The 19,665-nt window shown below is 40.1% G+C and overlaps 1 protein-coding gene across 1 annotated transcript in view; it reads right to left on the bottom strand.

The window, feature by feature from the left end:
* Positions 1–360: 360 nt before the first annotated feature.
* Positions 361–19,665, bottom strand: part of KCTD16 (potassium channel tetramerization domain containing 16) — a 268,317-nt gene continuing 249,012 nt past the window's right edge. The window contains exon 3 of the mRNA XM_045794378.2: positions 361–11,807. Within this exon, the coding sequence (XP_045650334.1) occupies positions 11,353–11,807 (455 nt within the window). The 3' untranslated portion in view covers positions 361–11,352. The remainder of the gene's footprint in view (positions 11,808–19,665) is intronic.

The raw sequence follows: 19,665 nt of genomic DNA on the forward strand, positions 1-19,665 counted from the left end.
AATTAGCATTGTAGATATTGCATACATAGATATGTATGTATATATTTATATGTTGCCTAGGGCCATTGTTCCATCAACAGGCAGTTGCCTTTTAGGTGGACCAATGGTTGCCAAAATGGTGTGCAATTCCATTGGGACAATTAGTAGTACTATCTTTTATGTCTCTCTCCCCCAAACAAATAGGTAAGAAAGTAATACAGCAGGCTAAAATCTACAGTGTTACATACCAAGGTAAAAACAGTTACTGAGTTATTAGAGTCACAGTAGTTTATGTATATTTGCTATTCACAGACCGCAGACTTTTTGCTGGATAACCGAGCTGCTGGAAATTGACAACATGTAGACATGCATTCGTGTGAGTCCATAATTAATGATGTTTATACTGTAATAAGCACATTCATTTTAACACCATTCAGTAAACAGATTCCTTTAAAGTTTGAGCTAAATCTGCTATCACAATTATACACAAAAAGAACCTGTAAACAATTTGACATTACACTTATGTACAAGCGAACTGCATTGGAAAGGAGAAGAGGTAATTTCAGTGGGTGTCACTTGGTATACATCAGTGTGCAACAAACTGACCCAAGTCATCAAGCACTTGAATGAGGTCAGGAAAAAGTAACACGAGCAAGGCTCCAATAGATCACCACTTGATGTTAGTACCAGCAAAATTCAGACTCCTCTGTCTCTGTTGACAATCACATTCAAAGCATCAGCAACGGATATAAGAGGAGCTTGATAATCCCTGGCAAACTGTGTTTGGAGATCTTCAGGTAACCTCATGAACAGGGTCTCTATTTGTCTAAGTGTCGAGGATGGTGCTGATATTTAAACATGTCCGTTTAATTGGGACAAATTGCTATATTCGTTAGGTTCAACCCAGTGCTCTGCTGGTTCTGAAAGATGAGGGGAACAGGAATTCAAATGAGATCATGAGTTAAATTCCTTCAGCCAACACAAAGATTCTTGATTCTACAGAGTAAGTTCCTCAAAGGGAAGTGAGCTGGGCTCCATCACTCATCTAAATGGTGACCCATTTGCAGCAGATTCCATTAACAGCTTTCAGTAGGACTCTCTGAAACGCAAGTCCCCTAGGTTTGTGTTTCTACGTGTTCTAAGAAGGATACCACTCCAGGAATTCCATTTCTCCACCCCTCATGATTTACAAAAATATGTTAGTCTGTCCTTTTAGACACTAACCAGATTATTTTAAGCAAAATTCTCCTGATTCAACATTCTCCTTTGGAATTAAAAATGAATAAATGAGAAAAAGTGATAGGGGAACTTGAAGTCAAGGATGAAGTAAAACTCCCCCCTCTGCTCCAAAATTTTTGGGAAAAACAAACCAATCCTTCTTCAAGTGTTCTTAAATCTAATTAGAGCATCTAGTTGCTACAAAATTGATTTTCTTTCATATGCTTTTAAGACCACATCTGCAGGGAGCCTATGAGGGAAAAAAAATGACCATACTCAATTATTTTGCAAACGCTTCTGATTGTATGAGCAAACCTGACAGGTCCCTGGGAGAAGGAATCTGTGCTTGGACAAGTAGCCTGTCCCTGGGCTCAGAGTCAGACTGCTTCTGAGGGTGTGGGTTTGTGAGCATACAAACTTATCCCAAGGAGCACCAGGGAAGCTCTGTTTGCATAGGTTGACTAAAAACAAGTTTCACATTCTCCAAAATATGCAAAGCACATGGTTATGAATGAAAATAAACCTTACCATATTCTTCAGAGTACCCCAATTTTAATCATTTGGCCATAACGTCTATAGGATGCCAAAACGTAAGCAAAATTGTTTTCATTTAACTGTATGTTGTTCCTTCTTTGAGCAGCTATTTTGGTGTCTGTATAAACAGGCTTACAAGGTTATTTGCAGGAGCCTAGAAAGTGTTTGGTTATTATTACAACGTGCCCTTAAGCTTTAGTATATATTTACAATGTGCATATTATAAATTATTTACTATAGCTTTAAAATAATTAAACAGATAATTAGCTCCACCTACAAACTGTGTAGGGCCACAGGAACCCCCCATGAATGATGAAGTGAGATCAGTAGGAAAGAACAAACCAACCACTAATAGGTGAAGTACCATTAGTGTCAAAACCACTGAATTTGTGCTCTCACAGACCGACATTTTCTTATTTTCTTCTTAAACATCATCATATTCATTTGGTGGGTTTTTGTTTTGTTCTTTTTTTCTTCTGGTTTTTTTTCCCTTTTCTTTCCTTTTCTTTTAGAATGATCATGTTTGAAAACAGATAGTTTGAAATTCCAACAAATGGTTGAAATAAGAAAGCCGGTTTTTACAAGTTTGGTTTATCCTTAAATGCACTTTTGTTTGGTTTCGTATCCATAGATGTTAAACCAAGGTATTCTAATCATATTTTCTGTACCATAAATATATACACTCATAGTGGGAGAGAATTTTGGAAAACAGAACTATATTAAACTATCTACGAAACCCATTATAAATAATAACCCCTACAACTCAAAATCCCAGTTTCAAACTATGAGATTTGTTTATGTGTGTATACATATGTATAGATATATATATACATTTAGATAGATGTACACACATATATACATATATACATGAAGTTTATATATAAACACACATATGTGCATACATTCTTCATACACGCACACACACATATCTCAGTGCAGTTTCTTTTCTGTAGCTGCCTCTCTTTTTTTCAACCTGGAACAGTAATGATGGGATGCTGGGGGCAGCCAATCATGTTTGGATTTCTGACCTGTTTTGAACAAACACCAATATCGTTCAAAAGGCCGAAAGGCAAAAATAGTACATACATGCACCTACACACACATGCATGCACAGACACCTATTTTACCTCTCACGAAATTTGCCCTGGGAACCTCTAAACAGCACAACAAGCAGGCATAGGTGCCACTGTCCTAACCTGGACTCTATCTCGCCACGTTGGGTAATGAATACTGATACACATAGGGTATCAGCACTCACCAGATACTTGTTCTAAACATTACTGCCCCTTGATAGGGCTTACGTCATGAAGTACAGTCTGTAGTAGGCAAAACTAACCCTCCAGACCTGTCTTTCCTTTATGTCCTAGGGAAATGCATGTCTAATGGAATTTGCCACTTAAAATATCTAATGACTTTCTGGAAGGGTGTCAGGCTGGATTCCTCCTGGCTACCTTTTGGTTAGAATAGAAGAAACCAGAAACAGGTGAAATCCAGAGAACAGAGACAAGACATTATATAATGAGGTGGTTAAGCCATCAGACTTAGAGTCCGATATACTCAGATGAAAATCTGGCTCTGCCACTGTCAAGATATGTGCTACTTTACCTTTCTGAGTCTCACTGACCTCTGTAAAAAGAGGACAGTAACAGGGCCTACTCCATTGAGTTGTTATAGGATTAAATGAGATAAGGCATGTAAATCACATATTAGAGTTTCTGGCACATATTTCTTATGTGCACGCATTCCTTAATATACATTATTTATAACTTAATATTTAAATTAGAAATCTAGAATGTGGATCAGAATTACATACAAAAATAATGTTAGTCTAGGATTTGGGTAATCTGAATTCAAGTTCTGTATCGCAAATTTGATTTCCTAGTAGATTATAATGCTCACGACAGTGACCTGTAAATGGTAGGCACTCAAAAAATACCTGTCAGATGAATGCATGAACAAATGAATGACTTAAAGTCTCTGAGTTGCAGTTTCCCTTGTATGAAAAGAGGATAGAATGTTCTGGCCTTGACTCCATCACTGGGATGTTGGTATGATAAGCTAAAAAAAAAAAAGTCAAATATTTAAGACACCCATGTTTCATGTCCTAATGAAGTCAGTACATACAAATGAAATAAGGCCGCTCAGTAGTCAGGGTTTATGCTTAGACTTGTCACATCTTTTAAAATAAGGGCATAGGAACCACCTGTATGAGTCTGACAATAATATTTTCCAAGATCTAGGTGTCATCTTTAGTGAGGGGATTTTCAACCTAAAGAAACAAAGTACACAATGAGCAGTTCAAGAGGATGAAATCATTGGCTTATTCCCAGCACTCCCCCCCCACACCTTTTTCCTCTTTCATTTCTAAGAGCACCTTTTATCTACTGTTGCTCAGCTTGAAAAACCTCCCTAATTGGGTCACGTGAACTGAAAATGCTCCCAAAGCGCTTTCCGCCCAATACATTTGGTTGCTATAAGGTTGATGACTTCATCAAAGTATCGTTTTTCTGAGGCAGAAAGCGACTGATATAGACAGAAGACAGAAACCCAGACCACACCCTGCCCCATCACTACTGAAACCCTGGGAAATAGGACTTAATTTCTCTCTCTACATCTCAGCATTCACATCTAGATAAAGGGACAACTGTATCTAACCTCAAATAAACTCTGTACTGATTTAAGATGCTACTAGTTACTACTGTGCTATTTCATCCTATCCTTGACCCAGATGTCCTTTCCCTACGTGCTAAGAATGCTTTGGAGAATCATAGCCAACCCTTAATTCACGATTTTTCAACCTCAGCACTATTGACATTTGGGGCTGGGTAATTATTTGCCATGGGGGCTGTCTTGTGCGTTCTGAGATGTTTAGCAACATCTCTGGTCTTTACCCATTGGATGCTATTTAGCACCTCTCAAGTCATGACAATCGAAAATGTCTCCAGGCATTGCCAAAAATCCCCCGCGGCACAAAAATCACTCCTGAATGAGAGCCACTGCCTTAAATACACATAACCCACACAAATCAGAGAAGAGTGTTTCCTGAAATTGGTTCTGTCTCTCACATACAAGAATAAACCACTGACCACTGGCTGCAATTGAGAAAAACTGCTAGTGATCACTTGTGAATTCTATATATATTTTAGCTTTCATGCATTCTTTTTCTTTCCTTTCCTTTTCAGTATTTTTTTTTTAAGTAAATGCCATTGCCACTAGTGACTATATGAATAAAAATGGGTTTGATTTTTACCCAGAAATCTGTGATGCTTGAATTTCACAACAGAAGACCAGCTTCACTCCACTTTGTCAAGCATGGACACCCAGAGTAAAGACAAACTATTGTGCTGAATTAGAAGTTGTGAAACTTTGTAACCAAAGACTTTTCCCACACATTCATATAGCATTACCATGGGCATTAGCCACTGACCCGACATCGACCTAAAAATGGCACATGTGTGCATACACACTCACATCCACTCACACATAGGCACGAGTATAAAGCTACTCTTCTCCACTACTTCCTAGTGCAACAATCCTACTTCCATTTGTCATGGAGGGAGCCAATCAGCAGCAGCAGAGAGAGTCTGAAGCCATGCTGATTTTTATTGTGCAAATGCAGGTAAATTAGCTAAAGGTCAATTCTAAGAATAAACTGACAAGATGGAAGAGATTGCTAGAAAAAGGAGACACTAAATCCTCCAGTTGGCATGCAAGTGCTGTTTAGGAAGCTGATTAACAGGAAAATCCCCACCCCTCAGCCCAGGACAAACCGCTGGAGAGTTGCAGGGCTGGGGCATATTTTCCTTTAGCTTTTTCAAAGTAGATTCCTTAAGTAAAGTAATGATGACAGTCTAGTAACTAAAAATTCTTTACCCAATAAACAACATAGTTTGTTCACAAACCAGAGGAACATATTTTAAAGGTTAGGAAGCTGGGGCAGTAAAAGGATCCCACTTGGGAAGTAGAGCTAAATCAAATTTAACATTTTTAAAAAATCTTGGCTGAATAATCTTAATTAGCAATTCAAGTTTATCAGTTTCATTAGCCATTCTTCACATTCCTGCGACAGTCGTTTTCACTTAAATATTCACTGAAGATCACAAGTGTGTATGTATTTAAGCCACTCATTCTCTACTTCTCTTATCACGTGGAAATTTGATGGCCGCCCAGTTATTCTGTTATATGGATAGAACCAACTGGATTATTGAAACTCTCCAGAATTTTTTCTATCTGAATAATCAGAGTATGGCCTTCCTTTCCAGTCAGAGTGAGTGGTAAAATATAGAACTTCATCTCCTTCTTGTCACTGCATATGAAATATGACCACTATCTTGAATTCACTATTTCTTTCTTTCTTTTGTATTTATTTTCCCTCATGGGTTTTGCTTGCAGTTTTTAGTCAATATTGGAGTTCAGAATCTTCAACTATCTGAGAGTTTCATAATCCTGAATGAGTCAGATTTGACAAACTTAGCAATTCAATGACTCAGGATTTCATTGGTGAAATGCAGCTAAATTCACTAATCATTTCATATTCATTTTGGTGGTGTTTGTATGTGCAGTTAATGGAATCATCTTTGGGGCCATACACACCACCCTAAATTATGGATCATTCTCAAGTTCCTCTGACTCACACTGCACAAGGCCTGGAAATGAACAACTCTCCTTTGGAAAGTTCATTTGTTTTCCTTCCTTGATGGGTATCATAAGGATATATCTCACTCAGAGATGTGCTCCCATCAACCCAGAATACACAGAGAGAAAATGATACTGATGCAGGCTTTCAGTCTGGCAAAAAAACAAAAACATAACAAAATAACAACAACAACAAAAACCCACAAAAAAAAAAAAAAAAACAATAAAAATAAATAAATAAAACAAAATCCAAACACGCAAACACAAACAGAATGGAAAGGTGGTTGACAGGCAGATGAAGGGGCAGTGGAATCACGGAACCTACTCTGCCCTGGTCCTGCGATGCTCTTCTTTGGGCCTTTCCTCTTTATGAATAATGCAAACTCTGACTTCTTTGTACTGGAAAGAAAGTGAAAGGAAGTGAGAAAATGTGGACCTCTGCACAGTCAACTCCTCAACAGCAGGATTTCTTAAAGGAAGGTCCACAGACCGTCTCATCAAAATCATGAGGGATGCTGGACCCTCCTTGGGGCCTCCAGGGCCTCCTTGGCCCTGCTCAAAGTTTCTGAATGACTCTCTGGGGCTAGGGTAAAGGGATCTGCATTTTTACAAGTGATTTTTGTGCATGCTGAGTCTTGAAAATCACGGCTAAAAAGTTTGCAATGGGGGTCACTACAAAAAGAATCTCGGTTCTAATGTATGTTGCAAGATGAGAAATACAGACATTTCAAACATATAAGCTCTGTGGTTGCATCACAACATGGTGATTATAAGACTCTTTTCTTTCAGTAGGGGTGGAGAGCAATAACCATTTCATCTAAAACCAGAAAGATGAAGGCAATATAAATCAAACCCATTCCAGCAGGTTTCATTTGGTCTAATTTCTCCGTAGATATTAATCATTGTACACTCCTGTACAAATGACATCTAACTCCATTTTAACTCAGAATACAGAATACTCACTCTGATTCCTTCTCTAGTGTGTTATTTTGACACTATAAATGAAAATAAATAAATTGGAACAGTGGGCCATCAAGATTGCAAGATGCCAACAATACCAAGACATTAAAGAGAGAAATGGCCCATACTAAACCTATAACCCAGCATGCAAATTGGCAGAAACATTTATCTGCCACAGAGTCACCAGGGGAAAAAAATAACTTTCTTCATTTTTCCTATGAAAATTGCTATGTCAAGTGGAGGTGACAAAGAATTCTTCCTAAAAGTCTACAGAAAGACTCTTATTAATTCTAGCAAACATCATCTAGGAAGACCAAGGTTAGTCAGATTCCACAACATGATACCTCATGGCAGAAAATACCATCACTCAAGCGCTCTGGGTTAACTCATTATGGTAAATACAAAGTTGGAAGGTTAAAACTGTTACAAAGGAAAATGTCTAAGAATCAACATTTGGCTCCCATTATGGGAGTTGGTGTCAAGTAATTTTGCAAAACACCATACATGTCTTTTCTTTTTCTCACTGGAGCATGTTTTGCTTGGCAGAGACAAAGGACAATCAGAGGGGAATCTAAAGGTCAGAGAAGCGAAAGTAATCCAGAAGCACAAGGAGTTGACAAAGAAGAGGACCCGCCATGAAGAGCACACATCCGTGCTGGGAGTGAAGCTGCCTCTGAATCAAACGAGCACCTGAAAAGTGAAAATTTCCATTTGTTTTCTTTTACTAAATGTGTATCCCTAAAGTGAATCAGGTGGGGGTACACGCAGCTATGGGCGAATAAAGAGCGAAGGGAACGCAGGATGTGCGCATCGTTCCCCTTTTATTTTAATTTGCCATGCATGCATTTCCAGTGAGACAACTGCCTGCAATCAACGGGGAACACCACTGCATATTGCGGTGGCCATTTCACGTGGTCGTTTTAAGACCACACCTCAGTGTAGCTTTTTCTTAGCGGGGCAGAGAGAGCACACGAACTGAGTGATCTCAGTTTTATTTTCCTGTCCTCCTCTTTTCCTGCCGAACAGTCTGTTTTTGATAGCAGGTCGGAGCCCTTGATAAATATATTCCTGACTCCAGGAGATCCGCATACCTGTAGAGAGTGACCTCCCCAACGTCACTGGATTTTAGTATTGAGGATTTCCCAGGAGGCAAGCTAACTTAGGGATCTACAAATATGATTCCTCAATCACATGATCCATCTGATGCTATTAGTTTCTTCACATCAGCAAATTATGACCCTCATCATACCAATATCCAAGAAGCCAACCACATATATTGTTCTGTCTGGAAGTGAACTAAAAGTTCTTAGAACTTTTAAGCTCAGGGAAACAGAAGTGAATTGGGATCAATAGAGCATTCAATCCTTCTAACTCACTTACCCAGAAATCATTTCCAATGTGGCGAGCCACCTACACCTCACTTGATAACTTCACTCAAACTAGGACTGAAGGTTTCCATTGACTTGGTGCCTCCTCAGAGCTTTTTACTGACCAGGGCTATATTCAGGTCTATACCAACACCCACACAAATAAACACCTTGCTGTTGTCTTAGCTATTTGGAATATTTGGGGTGGGTGTCCATCTAGAGATGGCCCAGATTAAAAATGTTATTATTGTTTTAATCAGATTTCCTACCACTAGCTTTGTTCACTAGGGGTATAAAGAATACCTAAGGAGAAAAAAAAATTCATGATAGGTCAAGGGACAGAAAAAGCATGCCATGAACATTGTCTTTGCAGTGTTCAGTTTCCTGTTTAAAGCAGGCAGCAGATGTAGTGGGCTAAGAGCTTCTTCCTTCTTTAGTTCTTACTAGTGTATCTCTATCTTAATACCATTAGAGTTAGGTCTGAAAGTTAAGGATGTTGGAACTTAGCCATTTGATGTAGATGCCAAACTCCAATAGGGCCACAAACGTCATCTGACCTAAGTGAGTCTCAAGATATTTTATCTATCTTCAACTTCTTCTTGACCCATTAAATTCTGTGATTCTTTGCAGGATCCTCTATTAATAGGATGATGTGGTATTAAGAAACATTGAAAAGAAAGAAGACATACTGGTAGGGCTTTATAAAACTATCCTGTAGTTAAGAACAAATGCCTGCTAGTATATTAATCCATAAAAGAACACCACTTAAAATTCATAAATGTTAACTCTCTTGACAACTCAACTCCCGAAATGAACTTTCTTTTTCACTCAAGTAGAACTTGAAATTCCATTGTAGACTCAGGACAGGAAAACATTGGCTGAGTTTGTTGCCCAGATGTGAGGGCAAGAATTACAAAAATTCAGGAAGATACCCATGTACTAATGGGTACTAATAAAAGGAATCAAGAGAGAACTTCTTACATAAAAAAATGTGCATCAACAAAATATTTCAAAAGGAAGCAACTGTCATTATTTTTTCTCTCCTACAGACATCATCCAGTTGCCTTTATTACCTGTGATACATATACACATACACACACACACAATAAAAAAAAATTAGGAGTGCTTGGCACACAAATAATGATTGACAAATTATTTTTTAAGTTCCCACTGAAATGCCCGAGGAATGCTGAAAACAAAAACTGGTCTTTTAATCTTCATTTACCACGAGCCTATGAAAGAGCTACTGGTACATTAATAGAATACAGAGTCATATGGATAGATAGCTATTAACAGTTTCTTTTTGGCTGTGTCTATACAAGTCAAAGATGTATTCAAGAAAGATAGTTTAGAAAGCCAAAACCTTAATTCTGAAGCTTTAGTTATCTAGTTGAGCTGTTCATACTCAACAGGGAAACGACAGCCAAATCATAGTACAGGCACAGCCAAATCCCAGAATCTCACAGACAAAACTGGCTACAAGAAAGTAACAATGTAGCACTCTAGTTCTAAAAAGTTATGAGAAATCATTAGATGGTGTGTGGAATACAATTCCCTCTTAAAGAAACAAACAAAAGGCTGGACCGTTACTCAAGTACTGTGTGTTGTTCTTACTTCCACAACTACACAGGAACGCAGAGAACTGAATGTGGATCACATGAAAAGGCCACACCATTAAAACGTGGGCAGTAAGGACTAAAAACATTGACAGAAGGAAGGTAACTCAGCTCAGGGTAGAGAAGGCTGAGTGTGGGGTCACTGAGTCATAATTTTTGTTGATAGGAATGTTTGTTTCTTTAATACAAAGAATGTTTTACTAAGCTCTTCTCACCCTCTCCTAGTGTAGAGAAAGAGCGGAACTGTAAAATGGAGTCTGAGAGTGTTAATTTCAAAATAAGAAAGACAATTTGTTGACGACCAGGGTTACTCGACGTTGGAAAGAGTTGCCAAGAGAGGCTGGGAAATCTTCCCAGGAGGATTAAGAAAGGAGCGGAGGCTCATCTGTCTAAAGTAGTCAAAGAGAGGGCTGCTGGGAGCAGGGTGTTCCCCTTAGGATGCCCAGGCCCTGAGGACATGTGCAGTGTGTGTATGTACAGACATCGCTGTGCTTGTGTTGCACAAATACTCATGCATACGGCGTCAATATAAACTGGCACATCATAGATTTGAGTGAAAAGTCATATAAATCTGCCATTTCCCCCCTTGCCCCATAAACAAAAGGGAAAAGGAAAATTAAAAAACCCAAACGTATGCCATTGGGCCAGATCTCTTTCTACCACATTCTCATTCAAAGGAGGGAGGTAGAAGATGAGAGAAAAACCCAGTTTGGGATAAAGGACTCCCAAAGCCTCTAGGCTACTCTTAGATAGCTGGCTCTCATTATACATAAGATACTCAGCACGTGGTATCCAGTTAACAAACAAACCAACAAGGAACCAAAAAGAGATTTTCTTATCATTCCACATCTGGAAAGAAATCTACCCTGTGGATTTAAATGTTAAGGTGAACTAGGTAAATAGGCAGTAGTATATCAATGGGCTACTGTGTTCTAACAAACGTATTGTTAGTTATTACTTTCCTTTTGAAATACGAATTTCATTAGGAGGTTTATTTCCAAATGGTGACATGATTCGTTTCTTCTCCCACCCCCGGCCCTCCCCTATAGATGATACTTCCGTAAAAGTTCAGATTGCCAAGGATGTTTTCTCTCGGGGAACCGATCTGGGATTTTGATCTTTAGGAAATCCTGGATGCATTTCTCCAGCTCTTCCTCAATTGAGAGCTTCTCCTTAACAGCTTTTTTTTTGCTGCTCATGTTCGACTCCCTGGAGCCCGAAGTCAGAGTCCGGAGCAGATCGCTTTTCCGCCGCATCTCGGACTGTTGGATCAGCTGCACAGGACCCTTCTTGATGGGACGGTCCAGAGTCTGGATGTTGGTTTGACGTGTCACAGGCCCACAGATGACAGTCTCCTGGGGAGAGCTGGCCTCAGACTGGCTGTCGCAGCTGGAGGTGGAGAGGTCGTTGCAAGATGTGCCGCTCTCCCCTTCCTTGTCACCTGTGGCGTTCTTGCAGCAGCAGTCGCAGTGGGAGGGTGACCACCTTGAAGGCTCACCTGCAAGCAAGCACAGCACCCAAGGGGTTAATACCAGCCAGCTCAGCCCGGAGGAACAGAACAGCACCTGAACACACACACACACACACACACACACACACACACACACGCACACACACAAGTGTCCACAACCATGTCTTTACAAGAAGTGGGGTGGCACGCAGGGTGGGCTGCAACATGAGTACCTAAAGCCAAGTGCACAGAAGGGAGAAAGTTCATAACGCATGCTGTGCTTCAGTCCACAGCTACTTAGTTACACCATTTACCAACACTGTCACCTTGATGGTCCCCTTACATTCTCAAAGTTTCCATTTCCTCCCCTGGGAATTGAGGATAATCACTTGCCTACTCCCTAGAGTTGCAGGGAGGATTTAGATAAATCCTTAATGCAGTAGGTAGCGCACCGTAAACTCTCAATAAATGCTACCTGATTTTACCGTGGCTGATTTGTTAAACCCGGATCCAAAGCTCCAAGTTATTGCAGTCCGGTACGACAACGGAAATCTACAAGAGTCAGGGAGGGCTTACTCTGTGCCAGCCCCCATGTAAGCTCTGTGCACCCATCACCTCATGGGAGCCTCATGATAATTCTATGAGTAGCTCCACTCCTAGATTCCATACAAGGAAATTAAGACCCTGAGAATTTAAGAAACTTCCCCTAGTTTGCACATTTTGTAAGGGGCAGAGCTGGGATTTGAATGCACATTTCCCAAATATCACAACCAAAGCAATTAACCATTTTTTTTTCAACTTGTCTGACTGTAAAATTCCTGCTTTTCTTTAAAAACAATGTTCAGGGTTTAACTTCTCTCTGAAGTGTCTGTTTACCTCTCCTCAGAAATATTTATCATTTTTCCCCTCTGAATTATGGTTTTGCTTTGTAAGTGCCTCTATTATTGCACAAATCACATTTTGTCATCATTCCTTTTTACTTTATTCATCTCAGCTACTCACCACGAACTCCCTGACGTGGGCCCAGTGAAGTGTCCATTGCTGTAATTCCAGCAAGTAGCTCAGAATACAGTACAGGAACTCAATAAAAGGCTGTACCTTTTTAGTAACTTTTAAGTACCTGGATTCAGCCACACTTGAACCTGGTAATATCAGGGGACTTTTAAGTTACATGATCTACTATATTATATTTAAGCCAGTGTGAGTTCTTCTCTCCCTACTCTCTTCAGTTTTGATTCACAGCACTGCATTCAGCTATTTGGAGACAGATCCATTTTTCAGATACAGTTGGTGGCTGTGCATCTGAATTACGACACAAAGCAAGTTCCTAAACATAAGTCACTTCTCCCAGCCTTCTAGCCTCTGAACATTCAGTCTTCTTAGAGTCATGAACTTGATACTATTTACTCATCAAACGTTATATGCTAGGCTATTTCATATAGTTCATTGCACTTAAGCCATAAAAAATAAAGGAAATGAAGCTCCTTTATGATGCCAATATTGAGGACAAGGATAATGTAGTATTTTTATATGTTTAAAAGGAGACCCAATTTTGATTTTTGCTATTATCTTACTCTCATAATGAATCACATTATAATAAGATCCCACTTTACTGCCACCTCTAATATGGTCAAAGTAGAGGAAACCTAGAATGGAAACTAATAGGAAAGTTATGTCCTGTCTTCTTGTAAAAGGCCTGTCATCTACATACCTAAATGATTTAAATATATATAGAAACATATATTTTCCAGAGGGAGTAAAAAAAAGTCCCTTGTAAATCGCAACTCCAAAATTATCTCTAAAGTATACCCACTCTTTCAAAACACTTTGTAAAATGTGACTGAATCATCATTGTATTTATATACCCATTAAATGAAAGGCAACAATCCAATTAGCCAAAAGGAATCACCACAGCAATAATGTCCTACTTATCCCAGGCTATTACCAATAAATATCTTCCATGCATCAGGGAAACTGCTCAACATGCACCAGCTGCTGACTGGAAATACCAGCAATAGGAAATGTTTTGTCTGCCAGCCCCGATTCTGAGGGAATCATTTTTCTCCTGAAGGCAGAATCTGCCTCTACCTCTCCAAACCCAGCCGTTCCTAGACTAATAGGACTCGATGGAGAAATGGTTCCAATGCATTGGGTCGAAACAAGGAAATCATATCAACCCAGACCTGATCTACAATGATCCTTTATGAGAAAAGTTCAGAAACTGATCTAAGCCTTAAAAAAAAAAGGAGAGGAAAGAGGAGACAGACATAAAGGAGAAGAAGAAATATGTGCTGAGATATGCCTGCCCATTATCTTAAAACAAGATGATGAACTATTTTGGCAGTAAACCCTGTTGAACCAGTAGAAATGCAAGTCTGTAACTTTCTCCCCAAGTTACCTTACCCATGGTAAAGAGAAACCTAACGCTTTCCTAAAAGGCAATTTAACAACACAAACACCATCACGGGAGGGAGCCCTGCATGTTTATGTGGAAAACTACACACAACCCTCCACTGCATGTCCAAGCCAAGAACCCAGAGCGGATACAGCTACCTTCCCTGAACTGCTAGGATGATCATGAATTTAAATGTCAGCTGGGATCCTCCAGCTTCCAGGCAAATAGAAATATTACTTTCTACTTGTACTCTAGGAGCTATCACTATTAAAAGGAAATCGAACAACTTAATTTTAGTGGAGCCTATTATACTACCACATGTTTCAATATTTTATGAGAACATTTGAATGTTTTAACATTTTCGGCAAGACAATTCATAAGAAGGCTTCTGAAGTCCATATATTAGACTGAAATCAAGGAAAAAATGGTATGAATGCAGCTGAAGGTCCTGTGTGAACAGTCATCATGAAATTTAAAAACAGTCAAATGTGAGAAGGTAACTACTCTGTTTCTTTGTGGGAAGCACTGTCTCATTATCCCCTTCCCAAGAACTTAACCAGAGCAGAGATTTTAAACCACAACAGAGAAGTAATGTGTGTGAGCAGTGGACCCATTGCCCTTGCAGCCCCACTGACATGTGCTCACCAGTCCTGGCAGATGTGGAAGGATCTGTGAAAAGTCAATTCTGTAACTCAAGGTATTCTAGAATCCCCCCAATTATAGCAAATTATGATCTCATAAATACCTTGTTACTTCAAATTACAATATAACTTTGCTCCCATCAGCTGAGGTTTCAATACAGGCTGAAATAATTCTCTCCATTTGAAGAAAAAATAGGTTACAACTGATTAGCCAGCTATAGGAAGAAAACCATTTCATCCCAAGAAAAGCCTGATTTATTGATATTAAAAAGGCAAAAAAAAAAAAAAAACTCTTTTGAGGGGTTTATTAATGGGCTTATGGTCAAAAAGCACAATAGCTCTACTTGATTTTTAAATTTTTAAATAAACCATTGCTTAATTTGTTGGATATTGCATCATTTTTGGTGCCTGGCACATAGAGGTTTGATAAGTGCTGAATGAACGAATTCAACACATGTGTTGAATTGTATCAAGATCATAACGTAGCAGCACAGATTGCAGGCTCCAGAATCAGGCCCCACAATTTGTCAGTTTGGATAAATTATTTCACCTCCCTGAGCCTTAATTTCCTCATCTAAAAAATAAGGCTAATAATAGTATCTCCCTCACAAAGGTTTTAGAAAAATGAAATGAGACAATTAATGTAAAGGTGTTTCATGGTTTGAAGCACCCAATAAGTGTTCCATTCATTCATACTGATTTGCTCTACCAAAAGCCAGGCACTAACCTACATAAACAACACAAAGGAGGAGCTTGTTAGATAGGATTGGTACGTTTCTCCCAGTATGCTCTCCGACCAATTCTTAGGTCTGGCTGGAACATCATGTGAGGAAGGACACTGATGCTGACACTGAACTCATCGAGAAAATGTATAATGACATTTAGTAATGTCTGGATTTGCTATGGGAGTGGAGAGTAACCACAAGCATGTGCAGTGTCTGGCACATAGTATGTAACCAGGGTATAGTTTTGGAAAGAAGTTTCCTTTACTGTACACTGCTTACAATTTCACAAATGGATGAGTCTTCTGAAATAAGAATTTGCTTGAAGACACATAAAATAAATTTAAACCCAGAGCCAGGAGTAATCTGTATTTTGGATTAAAGGGGGGAGGAGCAGGACCCTCAATCGCCCTAAGTGCTTAAAGTTCAAATCTTCCAACATTTTACAACTTCGAAAAACTGAGGACCAATCAGGCAAGTTGTATGATTGTACGTGGCCCCTTTTGACTACAGCCCTAACTGCAGAAGTCCTTACTGATAAAGAAGGAATGAAAGGGAAGACTACAGAATATTTCTTCCCTATGAAAAATTCAAACTGAGCCCAGTGAAACATGACTTAGCAAACTCACAAAGTGCTTATGCATTTTTAAAAGACGCAGCTCTGCAATCTACCCACACTTCAAATTCTCCACCTGCTAATGGTTGTGAACACAAAGCACATCATTTACAGCAACAGCTGGGAAAACTGCTTTCCCCTGTCTTCTCTGTCAATGATGTAGGAGCCTGCCAGTCTGGGAGCTAGGTGGCCAGATCTAATTTATTGAGGCTGCTGAAAGACTTTCTTGGTATCCCAGTTGAAAAGTCAATAATGGTCAAATTGATGTTTTTATAATTCTGCTAACCTTGGAGAAGATATTTCATAGTAGAGACTGGGAATAGGCAGGCTGTGCAAGCTTCTGAGAAAAATACATTTTCCAGCTTGATAATCATCCTTTCTAGCTTCCTCTTCCACTCATGGACATTTGGCCTTGGATGGGCCCAGCTGGGGCTCCTCATTAAGAGGTGGCAGATTTGGGTAAGAGCAGACAGTTAAATCATTCATGCATCAGTCAGGGCCAGTCAAGAAAACAGGCATTGCACCTGTAATCTTCATAGGGAGAACTGAATATAAGGAATTGGTAAAACAGGTACTGGACCAGTAAAAGAGATGCAAAAAGAGAGCACTGAAGAGACAACTATCGTGACTGCAGGAGGCAGCTACCACATTTAGCACTGGGGAGACAAACTGAAGACGGGTTTATCAGAACCTGGAAGCTTGTAAAAGCCACCCTGTGGAGGTGGCACCCAAGCATCTGAGGAGGGCATGTTGCCTGCCGGTCCTGGTATCTCTGAACGGCCTGGCTCTGCAGGGTATGGAACAAAACAAAATCACGAACTGGGACCAATTGCTTCTGATAATAAAATAAAGAAAGAAAACCTGGGTTGATGCTGATGAGCAGAGAGCTGACAAGCAGTCCCTCCTCTGCTCCTGTCCTACAGCCTTCCTCTCACAACCCCTATGACAGCAAAGAACCCAAGGGGAAGCCAGCTGGGCAAATGCAAAGTGTGGCTAGCTGAATCCCAGTCCCAGCATCACAAGGCAGAATCGAGAAGTGGGTTTGGGGCTAAGAGACAACAGCTTAATATGTGTACGCTGACCCTGCCAGGGATGGGAAAGAAAAGAAAGACAGTTCTTGACCTGCTAGAATATGTGCTCAAACACAGGAGTCGGGAAATGGAAACAACAGAAAACTATCACAGAGTTCAGTTCCTGCCCTGCTGCCCTTTCTTACACCTTAGGGTTTTGTATTTGCTCTCCCTCTGCCTCGAACACTTAGTTTCCGATTTTCACCTGTTTAGTTCTGTTTTGTCCTCCAATGCTCAGCTTAGACAACACTTTCTCAAAGCAGCATCACCTCTATCCCCCAACCCGATCGGACCCAGTCCCACCCTCCAGCCCACCTCTTCTGCATCACCACCATGTGTAATAATGTCTGTTTTCCCACACCTGACTGTAAGGCCCATGTTTGCTCCCTTCTGGCACACTCCAGGCCACATACAGACCAGGGTTTCAGGGCACATTGTAGTAGATGCATGACAAATGAATGGGAGAGGAAATGGATGATGGTACAGAAAACAAATTTTGGTTTAGGGTGTGTGAAAGAGACAGTAAACCTTCCACACACACACAAAGGGATGAGAAAATCTGACATGCAAAGGTAATTAAAGTGGAAAATATTTAGGTATACTCCTAGGCATGTGACAACAATGTGCTGACCAGCAGAGGTAACAGCAAGATCCAGAAGCATATCCAGAATTTAATCAATGGATGTACGTGCTTGTGTGTGTACACACATATATAATTTTTTAATTGATCATCATTTATTGATTTAAAAAATCCTTAAAGGCATTACACAACTTCAGTAAAAATTAACTTTCCTAACCACTCAACCATGGTCTCTATTCATATCATTTTCCAATTTGGTGATACTCAATCATACCCTCCTGGGTCAGGATTTTCACTTGTGGGGTTTCCCTCTGAATAAAGCAATGTGATGGTTTGCGTAAGGCAGGAAATCCTGAATTCTGAGTTCCTGGCCTATTGCCGTGCTCTTCCAATGTTCCTGGATGATACACATATCTCATTTTCCAGGTGCTTTTTGCCCTTTTCTTCCTTTCTTTCTCCCTACTGTATTTCCTCCTCCTGGTCTCAGCATTTCTCCGTTAAGATCCTACTTAGTTACTCCTGCCCCCAAAGTCTTCATTTCCCTGTTTCATAGGCAAGTCCCACAGCCCATCCTCATCCCTTTTCCCACCCTGGCCTCCAGCCTGGCCACTCCCTCTAACATTTTTCTTTACTTATTTTTCATAAGCTTGAACTAGGCGCACTAACAACTCACCCTATAACTCCCCTCAATCAACATCTGAGGGTCTTTTGTCTCTTAGAATGAAATGTATATGTCATTATTATAGGGTTTGTTTGTCCCCTTTTCCAGTAGAAACAGCCTTTTCCTCCCATTTAGAACTACCTTCCAGGACCTAACTCCACTTGGTCCTGAAGGGACTGTCACCCACGCTGCCATGGCTAGCCACAAGGGGAGGACATCTGACCCATATCTGAACTTCCCATGTCCCAACCGTGGGACCCAAGTTGTGTGAATCAGAGTCTTCACTGAAACCGTCCACTAGAGTTTATGGATAATATATGTTCTATGATGTGGGATGTTGCCAAGCTAGGGGGATGTGAGTTCACTGGCCATCTTTCCTACAGGTTGGCAAGAGGACATTCATGCACAAAGAAGCCAAGCAAGACAGGCAGAGCAGAACGTAGTCAAGAGACAGAACCCTGCTGTGTCTGTGTTGTCTCAAGTTGGCCCCATTCCTGGGCTTATAATTTCATATGCCAGAAATTTTGCTTAATCTAGTGTGAGTTAGTTTTGTCTTAAATATGGTAAGCATCTTGAACACAACATCACATTCATATAAACACTGAATGTCTGTCTAATTTACCTTTGTCCTCTTCTGAGCGCTTGCATAACTCTAGCACTAATGTTGGCCAGTTCTTTAGGGGCAAGTGCTCCCACATGGCTAAACTACTTTATAGGTAACTAGTTTCTTCTAGGGAATGGTACCTCTTCACTACACTAGTTCCAACAAAGTTGACTAACACTCTCAGGAGACATACTCAGGCTCTCCTGCCACCTGTTGTACACAGTCATTCTGGGAGTGGATAATAGCTATACCTCCAACATCAGAAACTTAGCATAATAATAATAGATATAATTAGATATAATTTATTGAGGGCCCCCTTTGTGCTGATTATTGTGCTCAGCACCATATATAATCTTCAGAATATTATATGAGGTGGATGTTCTTTCCTTTTTACAGAAGAGGAGATTGTAGGTCAAAGTGGTTAATTACCTGATCCCGTTACAGACTGGATCAGTGACAGAGAATTCCAGTTCAGGTCTTTTTTTTTTTTTTTTTAAGATTTTTATTTATTTATTTGACATAGAGACAGCCAGTGAGAGAGGGAACACAAGCAGGGGGAGTGGAGAGGAAGAAGCAGGCACCCAGCGGAGGAGCCTGATGTGGGGCTCGATCCCAGA

Source organism: Ursus americanus, chromosome 5, assembly GCF_024610735.1.
Source record: "Ursus americanus isolate L20-20 chromosome 5, mUrsAme1.1.p, whole genome shotgun sequence".
NCBI classification, from domain to species: domain Eukaryota; kingdom Metazoa; phylum Chordata; class Mammalia; order Carnivora; family Ursidae; genus Ursus; species Ursus americanus.